The sequence below is a fragment of the Pteronotus mesoamericanus genome, unplaced genomic scaffold (genome assembly GCF_021234165.1).
Source record: "Pteronotus mesoamericanus isolate MK-2021 breed Mesoamerican mustached bat unplaced genomic scaffold, CSHL_Meso_final contig_182, whole genome shotgun sequence".
NCBI lineage: Eukaryota > Metazoa > Chordata > Mammalia > Chiroptera > Mormoopidae > Pteronotus > Pteronotus mesoamericanus.
Window position 1 is genome coordinate 35,453,278 of NW_026555078.1, and position 20,363 is coordinate 35,473,640.

Below are 20,363 nucleotides of genomic sequence, written 5' to 3' on the forward strand. Positions count from 1 at the left end.
TAGGCACAAGTTCTATGTGTTGGCCTCCAATGCCCTTTCTTAACCACGTTGTTTCAACTTATTTTTCCATTTTTCCTTTTTATCATTCCTTTGAGTTACCTTATCCTCTGGTCAATCCAGGTAGTTTGCTGTTTTTCATCAGATGGTGCTCTTTTGCTCATGCTATAGTACATGCTATGTTATTCCGTTCTGTCTGTTGAAAATCTACTTAGTCTTCAGAGTTTATATCAAATATTACCTCTTGCATGAACCCATTCCTAAATTTTGTTTATCAAAGGTGATTTTTCCCTTTTGAATCCTCCATTACACTGTAGCTCCTTTTTCAGTACCTTAATATTTCTTTTTATTCTGCTTTGTAGCATACTTGTTTGTATTTGTCATAACCATGTATAGACTGGTTTCTCCTTGATGACAACGTCTTATCCAACTTTGTGTTCCCATGAGGCTTGCAGAGTACCTGATGTGTTCAATAAATACATGAATTTAATTATGTTAGGCCCCTAAGTTTGCAGTTAGAAATGATGCCTCAGAAGACAAATAGTATCTGTGTAGAAGTCTTGTCAGTTTTAATAGAGTTGTTCAGAAACTAATAAAATTTAACCAAGTTAAAATAAAAGAAAAACCAAGCCTAATTTAAATAGATCTTATTTAATGTGTTTTTGAATCATTACTTTAGAACAAAATTGCAAAACTGAGGAATGTCTTGTAGGAAAAAACAGTACTTCTGCCCCCTCACATTTCCATGGCCTTGAGTTGAATAACGTTGTGGCGGTTTTGCTTTCTACCTTTAGGTGCACCATTATGAAAAGCAGCTAGATGAAACCAAGGTGGCGTGTGAAAAGGAGCAGGAGAACATGAAGCAAAAGTATGAGAATGAAGTGCATATCTTGGAAAAACAAATAAGTGACCTTAAAAATGAAATCGCAGACCTTCAGGGCCAGGCAGTGGTGCTCCAGGAGGCTCAACATGTGACTAACTGCAGGCATGAGGAAGAGAAAAAACAACTGCAAATGAAGTGGGATGAGGAAAAGACTCTCCTGCAGGAGAAGCTGAGGCTGGAACATGAGGCGGAGCTCAAGGCCAGACTGCAGCAGGCGGAGGAAACCTTCCACCGAGAGAAGGAAGGACTTCTCCAAAACGGTGCCAGGACAGAAGAGAAGGTGAGGGGCTTGACTCAGGAACTAGAGCAGTTTCACCAGGAGCAGCTGAAAAGCCTGGTGGAGAAGCACACTCTAGAGAAAGAGGAGTTGCGCAAAGAGCTCTTGGAAAAACACCAAAGGGAACTTCAAGAGGGAAGGTAAGAAAATGGGAGAAGTGCCGCAACTTGGGTGCTGTCTGTCACAGGCACCAGAGGTTCCAGTCAGTTAAGGACACTTTGATGAATCAGAAGGTGTAATAGCTCCTTGATTCACTAGATTCTTTTCTAGTCTTTCAACCTGTTTTGCCATTGTTCAGACATAAATCTACCTTGGGGTTACTGAAACTTTTTCTTTTAAAAGAGGAAAGTATGCCTCATATCAGACTTGTATCTTTTAAGATCACAGATGAGGATAAGGTTATTGCAAATGTGACTCCTTCCTAGTTAAGCCTTGTTGTTTTCTGAGAAAGGGTATAAACTAGATTCTGGGCAAAGTAACATTTCCTCCCAGAGTTATGAAACACTACTTTTGTACTTACTAAGATGAAATCTCAGGTACACATGAGGACTTTGGCGCTTCATACTCTGATGACCTCAGTGCTACTTCGTTAAATAAGAGGCAAAAACATAATGAATTTAGTATGTGTGGTTTATAGGATTATTCTCCTCCAATGTATACTTAATTAAAAGGAAACATTTTTTAAAAATATTTCCCAAGTTAAGGGAATATATGCATTTGATCACTTACCATGAAATATCACTTTAAGTTTTTGGTTAAAAATCCAAAAACAAATACATCCAGGAGTATGCCAAAGAATTTTTTTTTCTAAATTTTCCTCCTAAATGCAGAGAGAAGTAAGTAATGAGTCTTTTCAATGAATTAATAGCTGCCGGTCTTGGCTCTCAGTAATGAGATCCCTTCTGAGTATAAAAGAATCACAGAGAGATAAGTGAAAACCATTTTTAGAAAGTATATAAATTATTTGCTTGGCAGCTTCTATGCATAGAAAATGGTTTTGTTTGTTTGTTTGCTTCCGTAGTTGATGGCAGTTTTAGTAATGCTGTATGTTGACCACATTTAGGGAAAAAATGGAAACTGAGTGTAATAGAAGAACCTGTCAGATAGAAGCCCAGTTTCAGGCTGATTGTCAGAAAGTCACTGAGAGATACGAAAAGGCTCTGCAAAGCCTGGAGAGGCACTACCATAAAGAGCTGAAGGAGCTCCTGGAACAACAGCATGAGGAGAGATCTCAGTGGGAGTTTGAGAAGGATGAGCTCGCCCAGGAGTGTGCTGAAGCCCAGGAGCAGCTGAAAGAGACTCTCCAAAGAGAGAAAGCAACTTCCCTGGCCTTGACCCAGGAGAGAGAGATGCTGGAGAAGACATACAAGGAACACTTAAATAGTATGGTTGTTGAGAGAGAGCAGCTACTCAAAGACCTGGAAGATCTAAGAAACGTGTCTGAAAGTCAGCAAAGCCTGCTGTCCAGCCAGATACATGAGCTGAAAAGCAGTCATGAAAGAGAACTGCAGGACCACGAGCAGGTCCTGTGCCAGGCAGGCGTCTCCGAGCAGCTAGCCAACCAGCAGCTTGAAAGGCTAGAAATGGAGCGTGACCAGGAGAGGCAGGAAATGATGTCCAAGCTTCTGGCCATGGAGAGTGCCCACAAAGCGACCTGTGAAAATGCAGAGCGAGACAGAGCCGAAATGAGTGCAGAAATCTCTCGGCTTCAGAATAAAATTAAGGAAATGCAGCAGGTGGCGTCTCCTCCCCCCAGGCTTCAGAGTGGCTGCCAGGAGATGGGAGGGGAGGAGGCAGAAGGAAGTGGAGCCATGTCCCTGCTCCAGCAGGGAGAGCAGCTGTTGGAAGAGAACGGAGATGTCCTTTTAAGCCTGCAGAGAGCTCACGAACAAGCAGTGAAGGAAAATGTGAAAATGGCCACTGAAATTTCTAGACTGCAGCAGAGGTTGCAAAAGTTAGAGCCGGGGTCAGTGATGTCGTCTTGTCTAGAGGAGCCAACTACTGGACTTTTTGGAAAGTCTGTGGAACAAACAGAGCCATTTTTACTGCAAAACCGAATGAAGCAAGTAGAAGGTGTAACCAGGCGGCACATCCTAAGCGACCTGCAAGACGATGAAGTCCAGGATGTGGGAAGTACAGGGACTAGCTCTGTTCAGAGACAGGAGGTCAAAATAGAGGAGTCTGAAGCATCCATAGAGAGTTTTTCCGAACTTGAAAACAGTGAGGAGACCAGGACTGAGACCTGGGACCTGAAGAATCAGATTTGTCAACTTCAGGAACAACTAATGATCTTACGTGCAGACTGCGATAGAGCTTCTGAAAAGAAACAGGACCTACTTTTTGATGTTTCTGTGCTAAAAAAGAAACTAAGTGTGCTTGAGAGAATCCCTGAGGCTTCTTCCAAGTATAAATTGTTATATGAAGATGCTAATAGAGAAAATGACTGTCTCCAGGAAGAGCTGAGAGTGTTGGAGACGCACTACGATGAAGCCCTAGAAAACAACAAAGAACTCACTTCAGAAGTTTTCAGGTTACAGGATGAGCTGAAGAAAGTGGAAGAAATGACTGAAACATTCCTTAGCCTGGAAAAGAGTTATGATGAGGTCAAAAGAGAAAACGAGGACCTGCATGTGGTGGTTTTAAGACTTCAAGGCAAGATTGAGAAGCTGCAAGAGGGAGCAGTGCCACAGTGTGACTGCTTCTCCTTATGGGAAGCCCATTTAAAGAACCTGGATGGCAACGCTGATGAAAATGTACTTCTACTAAATCAGACACTGGGAGAGTGTGTGCCAGAGGTTATGAACATACACCAAGTTATAGAAGAGCATTATCAAGAAAACCGGTACCTTGAGCAGGAGAATACACAGATTTTAGAAAAAGTAAAAGCACGTGAGATTGCCTGGCTGCGCAGGACAATCCGGACACACGGAGAAAAGGCTGGAGAACAGAACCAAGTCATACTAGAGGAAAACACTGCTCTTATAGGCCTTCAAGACAAACATTTTCAGCGTCAGGCCATGATAGCAGAGTTAGAACTGGAGAAACAAAAGCTGCAGGAGCTGACTAGAAAGTTGAGGGAGAAAGTCACTAATTTAATTAAGCAAAAAGATGTGTCTTCTCAAGGAGGAAAGGAGGAAGAGCTGAAGGCAATGATGCATGACTTGCAAAACACGTGCAGTGAGATGCAGCAAAAAGTTGAACTGCTGAGGTAATGTATGTACCTTCTACACCTCACAGAATCCCACAGAGCACCTCGCCAAATCTAACTGCTGCTGCTTGCTGTTCCTAGAGAAACTAACCTGTTAGTCTTCAAGAGGAGAGCAGTACTTTAGACTTCCTTCTGCTTCTGTGTCATATTAACAAATAGAATAACCTTGCCTAGGAGGCACTCCCTTCCTCTGTAGGAAATAAATGTCGTTCATTTGGGGTGTGAAAGTTCATAATGGAGAGTACTGTTTAACCATGAGCATCGTCAATGTATGTCAAGTCTTTAACACTTTTCTAGCACCATTCGGACAGATAGATCTCTGTTGTTGTTTTTAAATGTTCTTTCCCTCATTTTGATGAAAACACATTACATGAGACTGAATGCCTTTTGTATATTAATAACTCGCTTGGTAGATAACTCACTTCTTATACTAATATAGGATAAATGTGTTTTGTAGCTTATAGTTTTTCCTGCTTATACCATTTGAAGAACATATCATTTTATTGGGGAGCTATCAGAGTCTAAAAAATGTGCTTGAAAATAAAGACAGAAATGAAACTACTTGAACTATTGCTTATTTGACTTTATGAAATATGATTTCAGTAGTCTTCTTGCAAATTTGGTTTTAAAAAAACCTGTGAAACATTACATCGTGCCTGAAATATCTTAATGGCATGAAACAAAATAATTTAATTCTGGATGTAGCTTCTCCTCTTCTTCAGATGATTTTCATTTCTAAAAATCAGAATATAATGAAATGAAAAAAAATCACAAAGTAAACATTAGTGTGTATATTTCAGCATGGCCCTTTCATTCAGGTAGTGAATTTGTCTAGGTACCTTGGGGCCTGAAACTAAAGCTAAGACAACTTAGTAATATGGTTTATGTCAGTTTGAAGCAGGTAGGACTTGAGACTGAGAAAAAGGAAGTTATTTGCTCAAAGCAGTATGGTTGCCACAGAGAAAATCAGCAACCAGAGTGGGCATTGCCTCTCCTTCTGTCTCCGTATTCAAGCATTTTAGCCACACTTCCCGGATGCCTTTTCGTGAAATTCTTATTTCCCGTAAAAAAATGAGTCAATATGTCACAGCTTGATTTCTAAGAATTGGGAGACTACTAATTTAGACTTCTTGTTTTAACTGGCATGGAATACTTGTTTCATTGGAAATTACTAGAAAGAATTTTCCAAAGATGCCAGATGACTGCCTTGTTGTAACTACTTTTTTTTTTTTTAAATCTCTGTACTTCAGATATGAATCTGAGAAGCTTCAAGAGGAAAATTCTATTTTGAGAAATGAAATTACTACTCTAAATGAAGAAGATAGCATTTCTAACCTGCAATTGGAGAAATTAAATGGATCTCAGGAAGAAATGTGGTAAGACATATACTTAAATTTTCTTAAGGCATTTTTACAAGGACTAAAACTATTTTACCTCAGCTTTTAAAGTCTAACTCCTAAGTTATGTTTTCATTGTCCCGTTAGGCAATATATAGAAACTGTAAAACAGGAAAAAGCCACAGTTCAGAAGATGATTGAAAATTTAAAGAAACAGGTAAGGAGATGCTTAGTATTTCCCAGTGCTTCCTGAGTCTGAAATTTTCCTTTGTTTTTATTTGAAATCTACAAACTTATGGGCATGCTATTGAAATAACTCATGCAGCTAGTGATGGTAAGGTTTTAAAGCCCGAGTTTCAAAGCGCAAACTCACCTCCTGCTGACTCTAAACTAGGTTTTTGTTTTTTTGTGAATAGGTGAATTTTTGTGTCTAGAAACTAGGTTTCTAGTTCTGATTTTTTGTAGGTATAATAATGTATTATTATTTCTTGACTCCGAGTGCTTAGTATAAACTCTGTATCAGTGGGAATGGGTAGGCGATACCTGTAACACCAAACCTATGTAATACTGGCTCTATCGCTCCTATAATTTTGACTATTAGCTCCTTCCTATTTTCTCACCATGATTGAAAGAAAAAGTTAAGGACAAAATTTCACAGCTATAAAATACCAGTTAATCAGTATATCTTTTCACAGATCTTTATGGTTTATTCAGAAAACTTGTGCCATTCAATACCCAATTTGTATAATCTCACAACATGCAGTTGTGTAGGGGAAGGTCATTTACAAATCTGTCTGAAACAGTCAAAAGGCAAGGACGTTCTGGGGAAGAGTACTTGAAATAGACAAGGTGTTAACATCCAAAATGTATTTTGTACACACACAAACAAATGGCAAAACCCAGTTGGAAAATGAATAATTGATACGAATGGTCAAGTCACAGAAAAAAAGAATACAATAAACAAAAAGGTGGTTGGCCTCATTAGTGATTAGGGAAGTGCAGCTTAAATGAGTTTTCTTTTTTACCTGTCAAGATTAGCAAAAATCAAACAGTGATATCATCAAGTATAAAAGAGGTAATGAGGAAATGAAGGCACTCATACATTGTTGATAGGACTGTAAGCTGGTAGCACTCTGAGGAAGATAATTTGAGAATATCTACAAAAGAAGTAATGTGTGCGCATGCCTTCTAACCCACCAGCCCCTTTTTTAAAAAACATGATCCTAAATACAAAATGCTACCATGTGTAAATGAATGTCCTAAAAGATTGTTTTGTTTCTTCATGATAAAAATTCAACACATTATGCAATGTTTTGATCCATGGAATACCCGACAGCCTCTAAAAAATATAGCACTAAAAAATACAGCATGTGGTGGTTCCTGAATGTACTGACTTGAAAGATAAGAGTCTGTAAGATGTGATAAGTAGGAAAAAGAACAGGCTGTCCTAACATCTGAAATAATTCCAATCTTTGTTATAAAGAAGAAAAATATCTCTATGTGTGCATGGGTTTTGTATATGCATGGAAAACAACCTATGGAGGGATACATGTGTATCCAGCTGTGAATAGTGGTTACCCATGTGGAGTAGGGTCAGAATATCTGTCACTTCTTCGTACTCTCCTTGTTAACAGATTCAATTGACTGAATCTGTAACAAGTACTCTGTATTATTTCTGTTATTACGTGTGTGTGTGTGTGTGTGAAGCTTTATCTACAGAGTGAGGAAACAAAAGAGTTAGTCTCTAAATCTGCTTTTTAGCAGAAGTAGGGTAACTAGTTTTTAAAACTTATTTCGATTTTAATTAGATTTCAGAATTAGAAACCAAAAACCAACAGTTGGATTTGGAAAATACGGAACTTAGCCAAAAGAATTCTCAAAATCAGAAAGAACTGCAAGAACTTAATCAACGTCTGGCAGAAGTACTGTGCCAGAAGAAGGAGCCAGGACGCAGCACATTTGAGGAATGGGGAGAAGAAAAGTCTAATCTGAAAGAGGAACTGGAACACTGTGAAGTGCAGGTATGGTCTGCAGCCACCGCACAGCCTTTCTGGAGGAACTCCCAAGAAATAAAAGAAAGGCTGATGTTAAATTTCTTGTACTTAAAGTCTTAATAATTAAAAGAGTTTCGTACTGGCATACTAATAGACAGAGAGATAGATGTGTGTACACTGATGGAGTGCCCAGATGTTGGTTCCTAAACACCTTTCTCCGATAAAAGGAACCAGGGATCCTTGGGAAAATGATTGATTCCAGGGCTGCGACACAGAAAATTCAAGAAGAACGTGGAATATTTCACGGTACCAGGAAGAAAAAAGGGCTCAAAAAAGATTAGGAATGTTGGAAGGACACTGGACCCAACCTGTGGCCAAAGGTGGAACAATTTCATCAATAAAATAAATAATCATAGTATAACATAAAAGAAATATAGTAATAAATATAGGATATAGTAAATATCTTTAGGCCCATACCTATATAAAAAACTGAGTAAGTAGCTAAAGGGAGGAGAAACACTGTCTTCCTTACAGTAGAATTCCAATTAATAAATGTAGAAAGAAAGAAATAGAAAATTATTTAAGGCTAACATCAGAGTAATAATTTTTGTAGACAGAATCTACTAATAGACACCAAAATTAATAAGCAAAAGTTTAAGGACAAACACAGTTTACATGGCCTCAAAGTATGTCCCCCCAAGAGAAAGATAGTAACTTTACTATGGAGAACCTTGCAAAAACTACCCTAGAAATCATGTTCATGCCATTTAAGAGGAAAGTCTTTTAAAAGATATTTTTAGTTCCACTGAGTATATGGATGGATGAATGGTCATAAAACATTGTGTCATTGAACTTGGACTAGTATGTCCTTAATGCTGCCTTTGTGATCCTACTAAGTTTCCGCAGGCTAAATGAATGTGTATATTATTTCACTTTTTAATTTTTTTCCTAGTCCTCCACTTTAGTGTCTTCTCTGGAAGCAGAACTTTCTGAAGTTAAAATACAGGCTCATATTGTGGAACAGGAAAACCTCCTTCTCAAAGATGAACTGGAGAAAATGAAACAAGTAAGAGTGTGTGCTGCTTAGGAGGGGTCAGGGAGAAGGGGACTCATAGAACGATATGTACCTGATGGTCTTCTGGCTTTTCTAGCCACCAAATGTCCCTTTTACTGAATCATGTCAACTAGCATGTTGCTTTAGTAAAGTTGAGGACTTGCGATACAAGTCTATTTGTAAGGGTTACTGTTTTATAGCTCTAAATGTTGTTCTAGTTTATAACTTATATATGTTATAGACTGAAGTTCTATTGCTATAAATGAATCACAACCATTTCAGTTTAAGGAATTTGGTGTTCTACTTTCTCCAAACCAGATGGGAAAAAATACGCTTGTCTAAAAAGAAGGTAACTTTTTGGCTTATAACTTTAATTGCTATTCACCCAGATTCATGAAGACACAGGTGAAGCTGGTCCTTCTTATCCCTTTTTCTTACAGCAAGTATGAGGCATCTGTCTACTGCGTAGGGTAAATTCTAGAGTATTATCAAGGTTGCAGTCTCACGAATTTGTCTTTCAAAAGCCTATTTCAAAAGTTTCAAAGACTTAATTTTAAGGATAAAAGATGGTTCACCTTAATGTTGTGTCCTGGACATTGTCCTATTTTATTCTTTATTCTGAATTTTTCAATGAGTACAGGAGTCTTTCTGTTTGAGCAATTCTGATTTATAATAGGAGAATTTAGTTGTTCATTTTATTTAATTTGCTTCACTAAAGGATTACTTAAATAGTATAACATCTTTAGATGATAAAATTCTCTCTTGTGTCTGTTCAGCCTATTAGCACAAAAGTGCCTCTCCTTGAATGCTGAAATGTTGAGTCTCTGCCGCAAGGTGTTACATTTTCGTCCACCTCTGATTGACTCCTATCAGTCTTAATTTCCTAATAGGATTCTTAGACTCTCAGGGAATTTGTGTCTCGTAATGCCTAGTACAGTACTGGCTCCTAATGAGTGCTTTAATAGAACCATTTCAAGTCAGACGCTACTGTGCAAAGTCTGTCTCTTCTGCCATAACCAAAGCTGTCTGTCCATATAAACACTGCAGAAGTTAAAACTCACAGGGCCCTTCTCTGGGGGATAAGTGCTCCAAAGCTGTTATTACCAACTTCATCCTAATGAATTTGGGCATAGTTTCCTCCTTTACTTTTTGAAAATCTGCCTGTTGTTCAACCTTTAAGATGATAGTGATCGTTCCAAATCCATAGCACGGGAAACGTGTGCATTGTGACTTTGCTAAGCTAGGGATCAGAAGAAAAAGAGCAAAGAGCAGAGCACGATGAGGAAGGACATCATTTGGCATGTTTTTATTGCATTTTTTTTTTTTTTACAGCAGCATTGATGTAAATCGTGGCAATAAGTTGCTTCATGGCACTCTTTTGGATCACAAGAGTGGAATGATGTCAGCCCATTGTCACTGCCATACAGCTTCCACCTAGAAAGCATGTGTTGCTCTATATGGCAAAACGACTCCTCATTCACAAAGCTTTTTTTATTATCTGTTACACTGAAAGGAAATACGAATAGCATTAGCAGAAGTCACTTGCCAGTTTGTAGACACCTAAAATGACACCAGGCTTTGTGAGGGTCTGGGAATGGGGAGGCAAGGTAGTAGGCAAAGGAGAGAGGTTCTTCATGAAAACAATGCCCAGGTATTTTAAAATACATTTCCCTACATCCTTCTGACTTCTTTAGATTTGTAAGGTATGCTAGATTTGTTGCTAGTTGAAGACAAGATTCAACCTTTAAAGGCTACTTTGTCATACTAGTGCTAAGCGAAATGTAAAAGAACCTAAGGTTGGAAGTAGAAAGAGGGCCATAAAATCTTAATAAAGAATCGAGGATTTGAAAGCCAAGAGAAGTGGAGGGAAATTAGAAACATATGCACTACAGAAAAGAGTTAAAAAGAAGTGTAAGAAATAATTGGTCTCTTTAAAGCAGTGGTTGGGGAAAGGTGGGAGTTGTTCCCCTACCCTGGGACATCTAGCAATGTCTGGGGACATTTTTGGTTTTTATAACTGGCGTGTGGGGAAGGAGAGGGGTGCCATTAGAATCTAATTGGTAAAGCCAGACTTGCTGTTAACCACCCGACAGTGCTCAGGACAGAACCCACAGCAAAGAGTTACCTGGCCCCAAATGTCAATAGTGCTAAGGTTGATGCTAAAATGAAACAGAAAATGTCTTTGGTTTGTCCTGATTCCTTAAAGGGGAGAGGAGGAAGCCAGTGTGTTTATACCAGCAACATTTTACTCACCAAGTCAATCTTGGCATTTTCCAAAGGGAAAGGTACATGGAACAAGCTGGAAAACAGTTTTATCATTAAACTGGCCTTTGTGTTAACGCATTGTACTTGGTTCATACTAATTATATACTCTTGACTGAGATTTTTGAAGGAGATCTTTTGTTTAAGTTAAAAAAGCATGAGGAAAATGTATTGTGCTATTTGTACACAAGTTAAATTGACGACAGGATGTCATGTTATTTATTCTACCCCGAAAGTAAAACAGAAAGCTAGGACCATCACTTGTCAGTGTCTGCCTGGTTGAGTCTATCCGAACAGACAGTTGATTGGGGAATGGAGAGAAGCCTAGCAGGGAACATTGTGTTAAAGTTAGTTATAGTCCCCGAGAGTTCAGATGTCCACTGCAGTATCTAGCAGCAGGCAAGAAAGTGCCCTGCTTATACATACAGGCAGGAGACGTGATGGGAGGGCTCGTTAGCTTAACTCTTACAGCTGCACAGGTGTCCTGATCTCTCTGACTTCCAGCAAAAAATTTCTAGTGTTCTAAGCTACAATGAAAAACTGCAGAAAGAGAAGGAAGTTCTAAGCGAAGAATTAAATAGCTGTATTGATAAGTCAGTAAAGATAAGACGACTTTTTACCATGATCATATGTACCACAGTAAGCATTTCTCTATGCACATGGGCCTAATCGTTCCAGAGTCTCCTGGGGCAACATTTCAGCCGGCGTTATGTGGCCTCAGAGCTGAAGCCATGATTTTAACAGCAGTCTAAATTAGTTGTTTAATAACTATATTATTAAAGACGGTAATACGAAGTTTGTCTCATTTTAATATGTAGCCATGCTACTTAATAATAATATTTAAATCTATTACTATCTTCTTAAATGTAATATAAATATATCGTTGTATTTAACTTGAGATCTAGAACACAGATACTTTTTTTCTATTGTATTTTCCCTAGCAGATCCAAAACACTGCTTTTGCCCCCCCGGCCTTACTCGGCACTCTGTAGTTCCCTGTTATGGTACACTCTTGAGATTTCTGACTGCCTTCCAGTCCACTGTCTTTAACCGGCAAAATAGGAGGTGATGAGAAAGAAAAATGGGAATCCCCAAAGAAAAGAGACTGCTCAAAATTAAAGGTAGAAAAGGGAGTTAGTGAGGAGAACTTTTTTACTTTGCTCTGCTCCCCCATGTAAATAGATGGTATTTGATCTTTTTCAGTGTTAAGTGGAGGCACATAAATTGAGACTAGATGTGTTTGCAAAAATGCACCATTACCTCTTTTCTTTTCCCGAAACAGTTGGCAAAATCAAGTCTTTTAGAGCACAGAATTGCTACTATGAAGCAGGAACAGAAGTCTTGGGAACAGCAGAATGAAAGTTTAAAGTTGCAGCTAGTGGCTTCACAGGAGAAGGTATGCGGACAATTTTGTTTCATCTGCACAGTTAATATTTTCCTGTGTCTTCCAACAGAACCCACAGAAGAAAGAATGTTCCAGGCGGAAGTGGCCTCAATGGGCTCAGAATGATTCAATTTGTCTAACATTTGATACTTGCTTATAGTATAGTGAAATAACTAGAATATTTCCCTCAAAGTTCATTAGTATGAGATTATCTCATCATTATGAAATTACTTATTTGTGAAAGCTTGAGAATAGTGTGCAACAAAAACTGCTTGTTCCTAATTTAGAAATGGGATTTCTAAGGTAGGTTCATGCCCTATTATAAAGATCTGTATCAGTATTCCTTTCACCAATTTAATTTTTTAATTGAAATAATTGAGATATTAGCAGAGAGTAGGGTTCTACAAGTATATATTTTTATTTTCAACTAAGAGGTTCTTTACAAATCAACACCACAGGCTGAAACATGATTTCTGTAAAATTAGGTAAAACTCTATTTTGTGATGCCAGTTGGTACTCATTGGTTCTATAAGATACCACTCAGTAATATACCAGATGACTATATAAGCAATATATTGCTCTAGGCATAGTTCATCATTATCATAAATATGATTTAACATCTTGTAAATATACATAACATACTGAGTTTCTGCAGAGCTATGGTAAAGAGCCAGAGAAAATAAGTAGAAATAGAAGGGACCCAGGGGTTATCTTCTCCAAGCTCATTCATACCTGGATACACTATAGGTGAGACCCCAAGGATTTGGGTCACAGTGTAAGATTTTTCTCATCATGCAGGTTCAGAGTTTAGAGGACACCCTGCAGAATGTAAACCTGCAAATGTCCCGGATTAAATCCGACCTACGAGTGACTCAGCAGGAAAAGGAGGCTTTAAAACAAGAAGTGATGTCTTTACATAAGCAACTTCACAATGCTGGGGACAAGGTAATTTTCTTTTCTTATTGAGGTATAACTTTCTATAGTGAAGTGTACACATTTTAGGTATACATCTTGATTATTTATATACATGTATAGGTAAAATGTATTTCACCTATCTCCGCGTGTTTGTGTAAACACCATCTAGTTCAAAGTATAGAACTTTTCCAGCACCCAGCAGCCTCCCCTGCCCCCTCCAGTTGATATCCCCAAGGGAACCACTGTTCTACCCTCTGCACCCTAGAATAGGGACGCTTGTTTCTGAACTTCATATAAATAGAACCATAGTGACAAGGTAACTTTTTGTGTTGTGCAAGTCAGAAGACCATGACTAAGCTGTTTTATTATGTAAAACTAAAAAATTTTGATGTTCAAGAAAATGTGTCTCATTTTAATATCACAATGCTTTTTCATCTGTGCACAAATAAATTAAGAACAATGTTACGGATGTCATCACCCACGGGTAGATGTTGAGATTTTTGTCCTACTGTAAAAGTAGGCATTAATTCAGTTATTTTATCTCTTGGTGATACTTTTCAACTGTGATTTTAAAAAATAAAATAAAAGTTTCCATTTTTAAAAGTTACTTCTGAGCTGACATTTTTCTCAGAATGAGATAGTACCTTTTTTTCTTTTTCGTGTTTTGACTTAAAAGGCTTATCAAGTTGTGTTGCCTTTTTTATTTTTTAAAGCATTTTTAAGGATCCAAAAAGTCACTTCGGTAACTTAAAGTATATTTCTGTGTTCAGGCCTCAATTACATGGACAGTATGTGCTTTGGAATCTAAAAAAGGATATGATTGCATGTGTGAAAATGGAAGTAGAGTTGAGCTTGTGAAAGCTTTCAAGTTAGCGGTGCATTTCAGAGTTCCCCCGTGTCCTCTGTTAACCAGAAGGGCAGTTGTCTGGGCTCAAAGCCTGGCTTCATAAGAATGAGGCAGTTTTGAAGGCCACCAGTCACTATGTACTGTGTCCTGCATGGAAGTGGGACTTGCCACACGATCACCTGTGCCATTAGACTTGATGGGGCTCTTTTGCCAAAGACTGTTTTAAACAGAGAGTTTACAAAACTTTTTTTTTTAAATCAAACTCTAATAACATTGTTTTATTTATATCTGTATATATGTACACTTGCTCCCATTAGAAGACAAAGGTGAAGGTTGAAAGGTACTAAGAATTGATGTCATTAGGTAAATATGACACTCAAAAATAGAAATCAGTCTGTGTTTAAGGTTTAACTCTACAATTCTCTCTTAAGAACTGGGCCCCAGAAGTAGCCACCCATCCATCAGGATTCCATAGTCAGCAGCAACGGCTGTCTTGGGACAAATTGGATCATCTGAGGAATGAGGAACAACAGCTGCTTTGGCAAGAGAATGAGAGACTCCAAAGTGTGGTGCAAAACACCAAGGCGGAACTCTCGCACTCCCAGGAGAAGGTAACTGGAAATGTTGCACATGGTGGCCAATGTTTGAAAATGCTTAGTTTGATGTGAAGATAAATGTTTGATATGACTGAAATAGTTGTAGGGTATGGATTTGAGTGTTCTCTTATAGCATACTTATTTTAAGAATGTATAATTTATCATTTACTTTCATTAAAATTTATCCTGATATGTTTATACAACATTATTCATTTTTGTATAAGCAGTTCTATCAATACATTAAAATCTGTGATTTTAATCCCCATGTCCAAAATATAGACTCATGGAGGTTGTTAACCAGACCTCTTCAAATAGGCTAGCCACCGAGACGGGTAGTACAAAAATGGCAAAACAAGACCCAAATCTTGTGGTCTGAGTCCTTGTCAGAGAAAAGGTGTCCCTTTTCAAAGGTTGTTTCAAGGTTTAGAGATTAGAATGGTCTTTGAAGATCATGTCTTCCAACCACTAAGCTGATGTCTAAATTCTTCACCTCTAAGTAGTGAAACAACTATGTTTGACCTTTACTTAAGCACCTCTTTCAAGGAAGAACTCTCTGGAGAGCCACAGATTTTCATTTAGCACACCTACTGTGCGCCACACACTCTATCACTGAAGCTGCAGTGTCGATTCGAGTAAGACAGATGTGGTCACTGTCCTCGTGGAACTTAGTTGATGTAAATATATTGTTTCAGGTGCGAACAGTCCAATACAAAGTACTGTATAATAGACCGGACTGTCACCTCGTGTCAGAGCAGACGTGCCTAGGACTGTGTCTGCTTTCTTGACTTTCAGCAGTTTGCTAGAGCCACAAGTTCCCTCCTTCCCTGCCTGTCCTTTACAGCATTGGGTTTTTAGAGCCAATCAGACTAAAAATAGATTTACCTAGAAAGGATCTTTTTGAAATACAAAGAAAGTAGGCTTCAAAAATTAGTAGACTTGACTGACAAAAGTGTTTTTATTACGATAACACCCAAGTGGTGAATAAAAACCTCCCTTATGTTCATGGTTTGTTTTTCCTGGTTGGGTGACTATTAGCATTTCTTGCCTTTACATTTGTTCTTGTTAGGTCCGTCAACTGGAATCCAACCTTCTACACACCAAGCACCAAAAACATATAAACTCATCAGGTACTGTGAAGCCCACCGAGCAGGAGAAGTTGAGCTTAAAGAGAGAGTGTGAACAGTTTCAAAAGGAAAGATCCCCTACAAATAGAAAGGTGAATTAAGAGTTTATACCATGCATCTACTGTGTTCTGACTATGATGTGCCTCTAAGTGTGTATTTCTTCCCCTGCGTGCTTCCAAGGAAATGACCACAGGGCCATGTTTTTGTTTTTCTTTACGACTATGTTCTAGTAATCTCGTCAAAACAGTATAATTCTTTTTGATTGAGTGATGGTTGAAAGGTACGATTAACTTTAAGCTTTCATAAAGAAGACAGTTAATCATCTTTATTTAGTATTACAAAACCTTTATAAGTTAGTAAAGTATATATTAGGAACATCTTAAGGTCGGTATGATCTATGTCTGTGTAACAAATTAAAATAACAAACGAGGTGGTGGTCCTGGGGGGCCGTTGAGGAGGCTGGCTACCATGTGGTTAAACCCTTGCAGCACAGTTCAGTGCTTTGTTCCATGAAGCTAGAGTTCTAGGCCAGTGTTACTCTGGGAGTTCTTGTTATTACTTGTTTTTCTTTCTTTTTCTAAACTAAAACTCACAGTTTTCACTGTTTACTTCTGAAAGTTATGGTTTGCTTAAAAATCTGGCGAGAATTATGATCATTTATTTTGTTATGCAAATTTCATAAAGTTTTTTATTGTTTGTGAAAGTTATGATGACCATTGGCAGCAGAAGAATGAGTTTGCTCTAAAGCTGAAATGGCATTTAACTTTAGGTACATTCAAGTAAACTTTTCAAGAAGGACAGTGGGTTTCATCTAGCTACTCACTAAGGGAAAAATCTAATGATAGGCTTTAACATAACAATGAATTTAAATATACCTTGAGAGACTATACTCTGTTTCACAATTCTTGGTACTGTCTTCATCTCTTCTGGTAGAGGCAAAAATTAACATTCTAGAATATTGTCATATGTTTTCTATTTAGCATTATTCTAAATCCCAGTGTTCTCTAGCTCATTAGATTCTTCCTACAATAAAGAGAATTCTAAAACTGGATACTCATAAAATCTTCAAATTTCATCTTTAGAATTGAGAAAGGAGTTATAGAAATCAGGTTTTATGTATTCCAAGTTTTAAGTCTTTAAACTTTGCCTTAAAACAGTGAAATAAATAAAAAAAATTTTTTAAAGCCCTGGCTGGTGTGGCTCAGTGGATTGAGCACCAGCCCACAGACTGAAAGGTCTCCAGTTCGATGTCCAGTTGAGGGTGTATGAGAAGCAACCGATCAATGTATCTCTCCCACATCGATGTTTCTCTCCCTCCTTTTCTCCCTCCCTCCCCCTCTCTCTAAAAATAAATAAATAAAATTTTAAAGTGTTTTTTTTACACTGCGGATCCAAAGTGGAGAATCATAAAATTGATTTAGTGAAACATCAGCATTTTTATTAATAAAATATACCACAAAATATGAGTACATGGTAAGGATAAATGTTATTTCTGAAAGTTTTCTTTCAGTGATATGTACTTAAAATGAATACACATGTATAGGTAGCAAGTGGGAGTGGGTCTATTTCCTGGGTTGCAAGATAAAATGTATTTCATACAATGAGTGGCATTGAAGTTTGAAATCCAGGCCCCTTTAGGAATCTGCTCTACATGAAGAGTGATGATTACAACTAGATTTCTTAAATGTAATAAATGTACTGAATTATTCTGTTTGCTTTCCTTCAAGGAATGAACTCAGCTTTCTTTCAAGAGCTGAGGTTTTTGACTGGTGTAAACTTGTCAAAATAAACTAGAGCAACTCATATGGGGGTTTTGTTTTGCTTTGTTTAAAAAGGGGGTTTTTTTTGTTTGTTTTTTAACAGGTCAGTCAAATGAATTCCCTTGAACAAGAATTAGAAACAATTCATTTAGAAACTGAAGGCCTGAAAAAGAAACAAGTAAAACTGGATGAGCAGCTAATGGAGGTAAGCTTTTAAGCAAATGGCCTCAGCTATGAAGAATATTTTAATCCATGAATGAGCCATTTGTTGGGAGAGACTAGTATAGCACTGAATTCATATTATGAAAAAAAGTGAAAATCTAAGTACCCTGCCAAGCCAAATTCTTTGCTCTATCTTAGCAAGTTCGATGGACATTTTAGTTTAACACAGTCATAGGAATTCATACTGCTTCTCAGAGGAAGGAATAATGTTGTTTGTCCTAAAATGTAAGAAATGTCCAAGAGGCAGGGACTCTGTCCGAAACTAGCCAAAGGACCCATGGCTCTCTTGCCATTGCTATGGTTATAACAGTTTCCTGATACCTTCCATAGTAATAGTATTTTATAGATGTGGCTGCTCTCTAACAACCTCTTCAGTTAGGAAATCCATACAGGGCATTCGAAAACATTAGCATTTAGAAGTTTAACTTTCAAGTGTTGCCACTGTTTATTACGTTAGTACCCAGCATTGCCTTGTGAGAGGTACAGCTGTAAAATACAAAAATGGATTTGTAAAACTTGTCGGCCAGGACATTGGGTTTCAATCTACGAGATTGCTTCCTGAATACTGAAAACAATTCCAGGCTATGAAACAACTCATATGCGAGTCCTCCCTAGTAAGTTGTAATTTCATTGAGATACTTTGCTTTGGGTAGATGAAAATATTTATCCAATCTTTAGTGAACTATAAAATTTATATAAGGTAGGGAGGCATGAGTAGAAAATGTCTTTGTGTGTGTGTGTGTGTGTGCGCGCGCTGTTAAAAAGTACTATGTATACAATTATTTTTAAGCCAGAATTATCAGAAGGAAGAGAAATGTTTAAGTATGTTTATGAAGCTGGGAACATACAAAGGTAACTTTAAATAGATGCTTGGTTTTTAAATGTGAAACATGGGCAAACCTATCACATTGACACTGAAATGATCACTGAGGCTTCTGTCACTTATATCCTCTGATTTATCAACTAATAGGTTACTAAACTATAAAGAGCAAAACCCAAAGCATTTTCTTTCTCTGACAGCATGTAATAAATGTCATAGGAATTCATACTGCTTCAGAGGTTCAAAACCTTGAGCTGTGGACTGTGTTTACATATAGTTATGCTTTTCTGATGAAACAATTATATACCATAATGAGTAAGATATCTGAATCTAAGGCTGACTTGTCTACTACCACACTGAAAAGTAACAGGGTAACTTCATCACTACTGGATCCTCTCCAAACACTGCCTGCTCTCACTGGCCTTGGAAGCCCAACTGTACTGTACATGATTAGCCATCCTAAGCCATTTTTCCTCATTATTTTTCTTCCTTATCTAGTAGTAAATATTTACTAATGGATGAGGAAGTGTACTTGGCACTGGAGCTGAATAAAGAAAAGGCATGAATTTTCAATGGAAAGACTGAAAAAACATACACTGTTCTAACATAGCTTTCTTTAGGAAAATAAGACTGAGCTGTTACTCCATATAGACCTAAATAAATCGGATTCTTTAGTAGTTTTATTGAAGTATAATTCACATATGACAACTCACCTGTTTAAAGTGTACATTTCAGTGGTTTTTGGCATATTACATTTTTTAAAATTGTGATAAATATATGCATAAAATTTGCCATTTTAACCATTTCTGAGTATACAATTCAGTGGTGTCGATTACATTCACGATGTTCTACAACCATCGCCCCCTCCCTCCAAAACTTTTACCATCTGTACAGTTTATATACAGACAATGTAATTGTTGGTCCTTTATAAGGTCTTACTGGTTAAAGCACACATACTCAGGTATATAATACACTCAATCTGTACTCTTCTTTCTCTTTTTATAACTCATACTTTTCTTCTTTTTATAACTCCTGCAATTTTGTTTTTGTTTTGTCTGTGGCTAACCTGTACCTAGAACTCTGTGGTTGGAACTAGCAGAGAAGGGTGCAGTTCTCTGCCTGAGATAGTGTGTGAAGGTAGAACATGCTCTTTCAATGAATTTCCTAGCATGGAGACATCTCATTCAATTCCTTTGTACATGTAATCACTTCTACTGACTGTAACAGTTAATAAGTACTAAAGGAAAGAGCCAATATTCATTTTCATTTTGCTTTAACTGTGGAATATGTCTCTGTTTACATTTACATGAGGAATTTCCTCAGTATTTAAAAGTCAGTATTTGAAAAAGTGATGAAAACTATCGCCCTGATATATCATGGGATCATAACTCTCTCTATACTTTGTTTCTGAAAATAAAATGGTGGGTTTTCTGAACCTTTAACATATTTCAAAATCGGTAATGGCCCACCTCAGAAATTTAGATTGACAGAAATGGATAATGGCTCTGAAGTTTCATGATAGCATTTTGTTATAGTTTTGTCTTAGAGGACCTTTTCCCTTCTCACAAGCCTTGGGGTACTTCTGGAGTTTAGTGCTTGGTCATGTTTGTTGCATGCTTTCCACTGAGCCCTGTGTCTGCTGAATATGCCGACAGATGTGAATTGGCATGCTTCACCGGCCAA

General features: G+C 37.7%; 1 protein-coding gene across 2 annotated transcripts in view; it reads left to right on the plus strand.

Moving 5' to 3' along the window:
• The window catches only part of NIN (ninein), a 92,616-nt gene that overhangs the window by 65,197 nt on the left and 7,056 nt on the right, over positions 1–20,363 (plus strand). The window contains exons 17-28 of one of the 2 annotated variants that reach the window (XM_054567582.1): positions 792–1,297; positions 2,221–4,365; positions 5,616–5,741; positions 5,850–5,919; positions 7,511–7,723; positions 8,649–8,762; positions 11,484–11,609; positions 12,295–12,408; positions 13,195–13,341; positions 14,590–14,769; positions 15,821–15,970; positions 17,742–17,843. In XM_054567582.1, coding sequence (XP_054423557.1) covers positions 792–1,297; positions 2,221–4,365; positions 5,616–5,741; positions 5,850–5,919; positions 7,511–7,723; positions 8,649–8,762; positions 11,484–11,609; positions 12,295–12,408; positions 13,195–13,341; positions 14,590–14,769; positions 15,821–15,970; positions 17,742–17,843 — 3,993 coding nt within the window. The remainder of the gene's footprint in view (positions 1–791; positions 1,298–2,220; positions 4,366–5,615; positions 5,742–5,849; positions 5,920–7,510; positions 7,724–8,648; positions 8,763–11,483; positions 11,610–12,294; positions 12,409–13,194; positions 13,342–14,589; positions 14,770–15,820; positions 15,971–17,741; positions 17,844–20,363) is intronic. The other variant, XM_054567581.1, reaches the window with a different exon arrangement.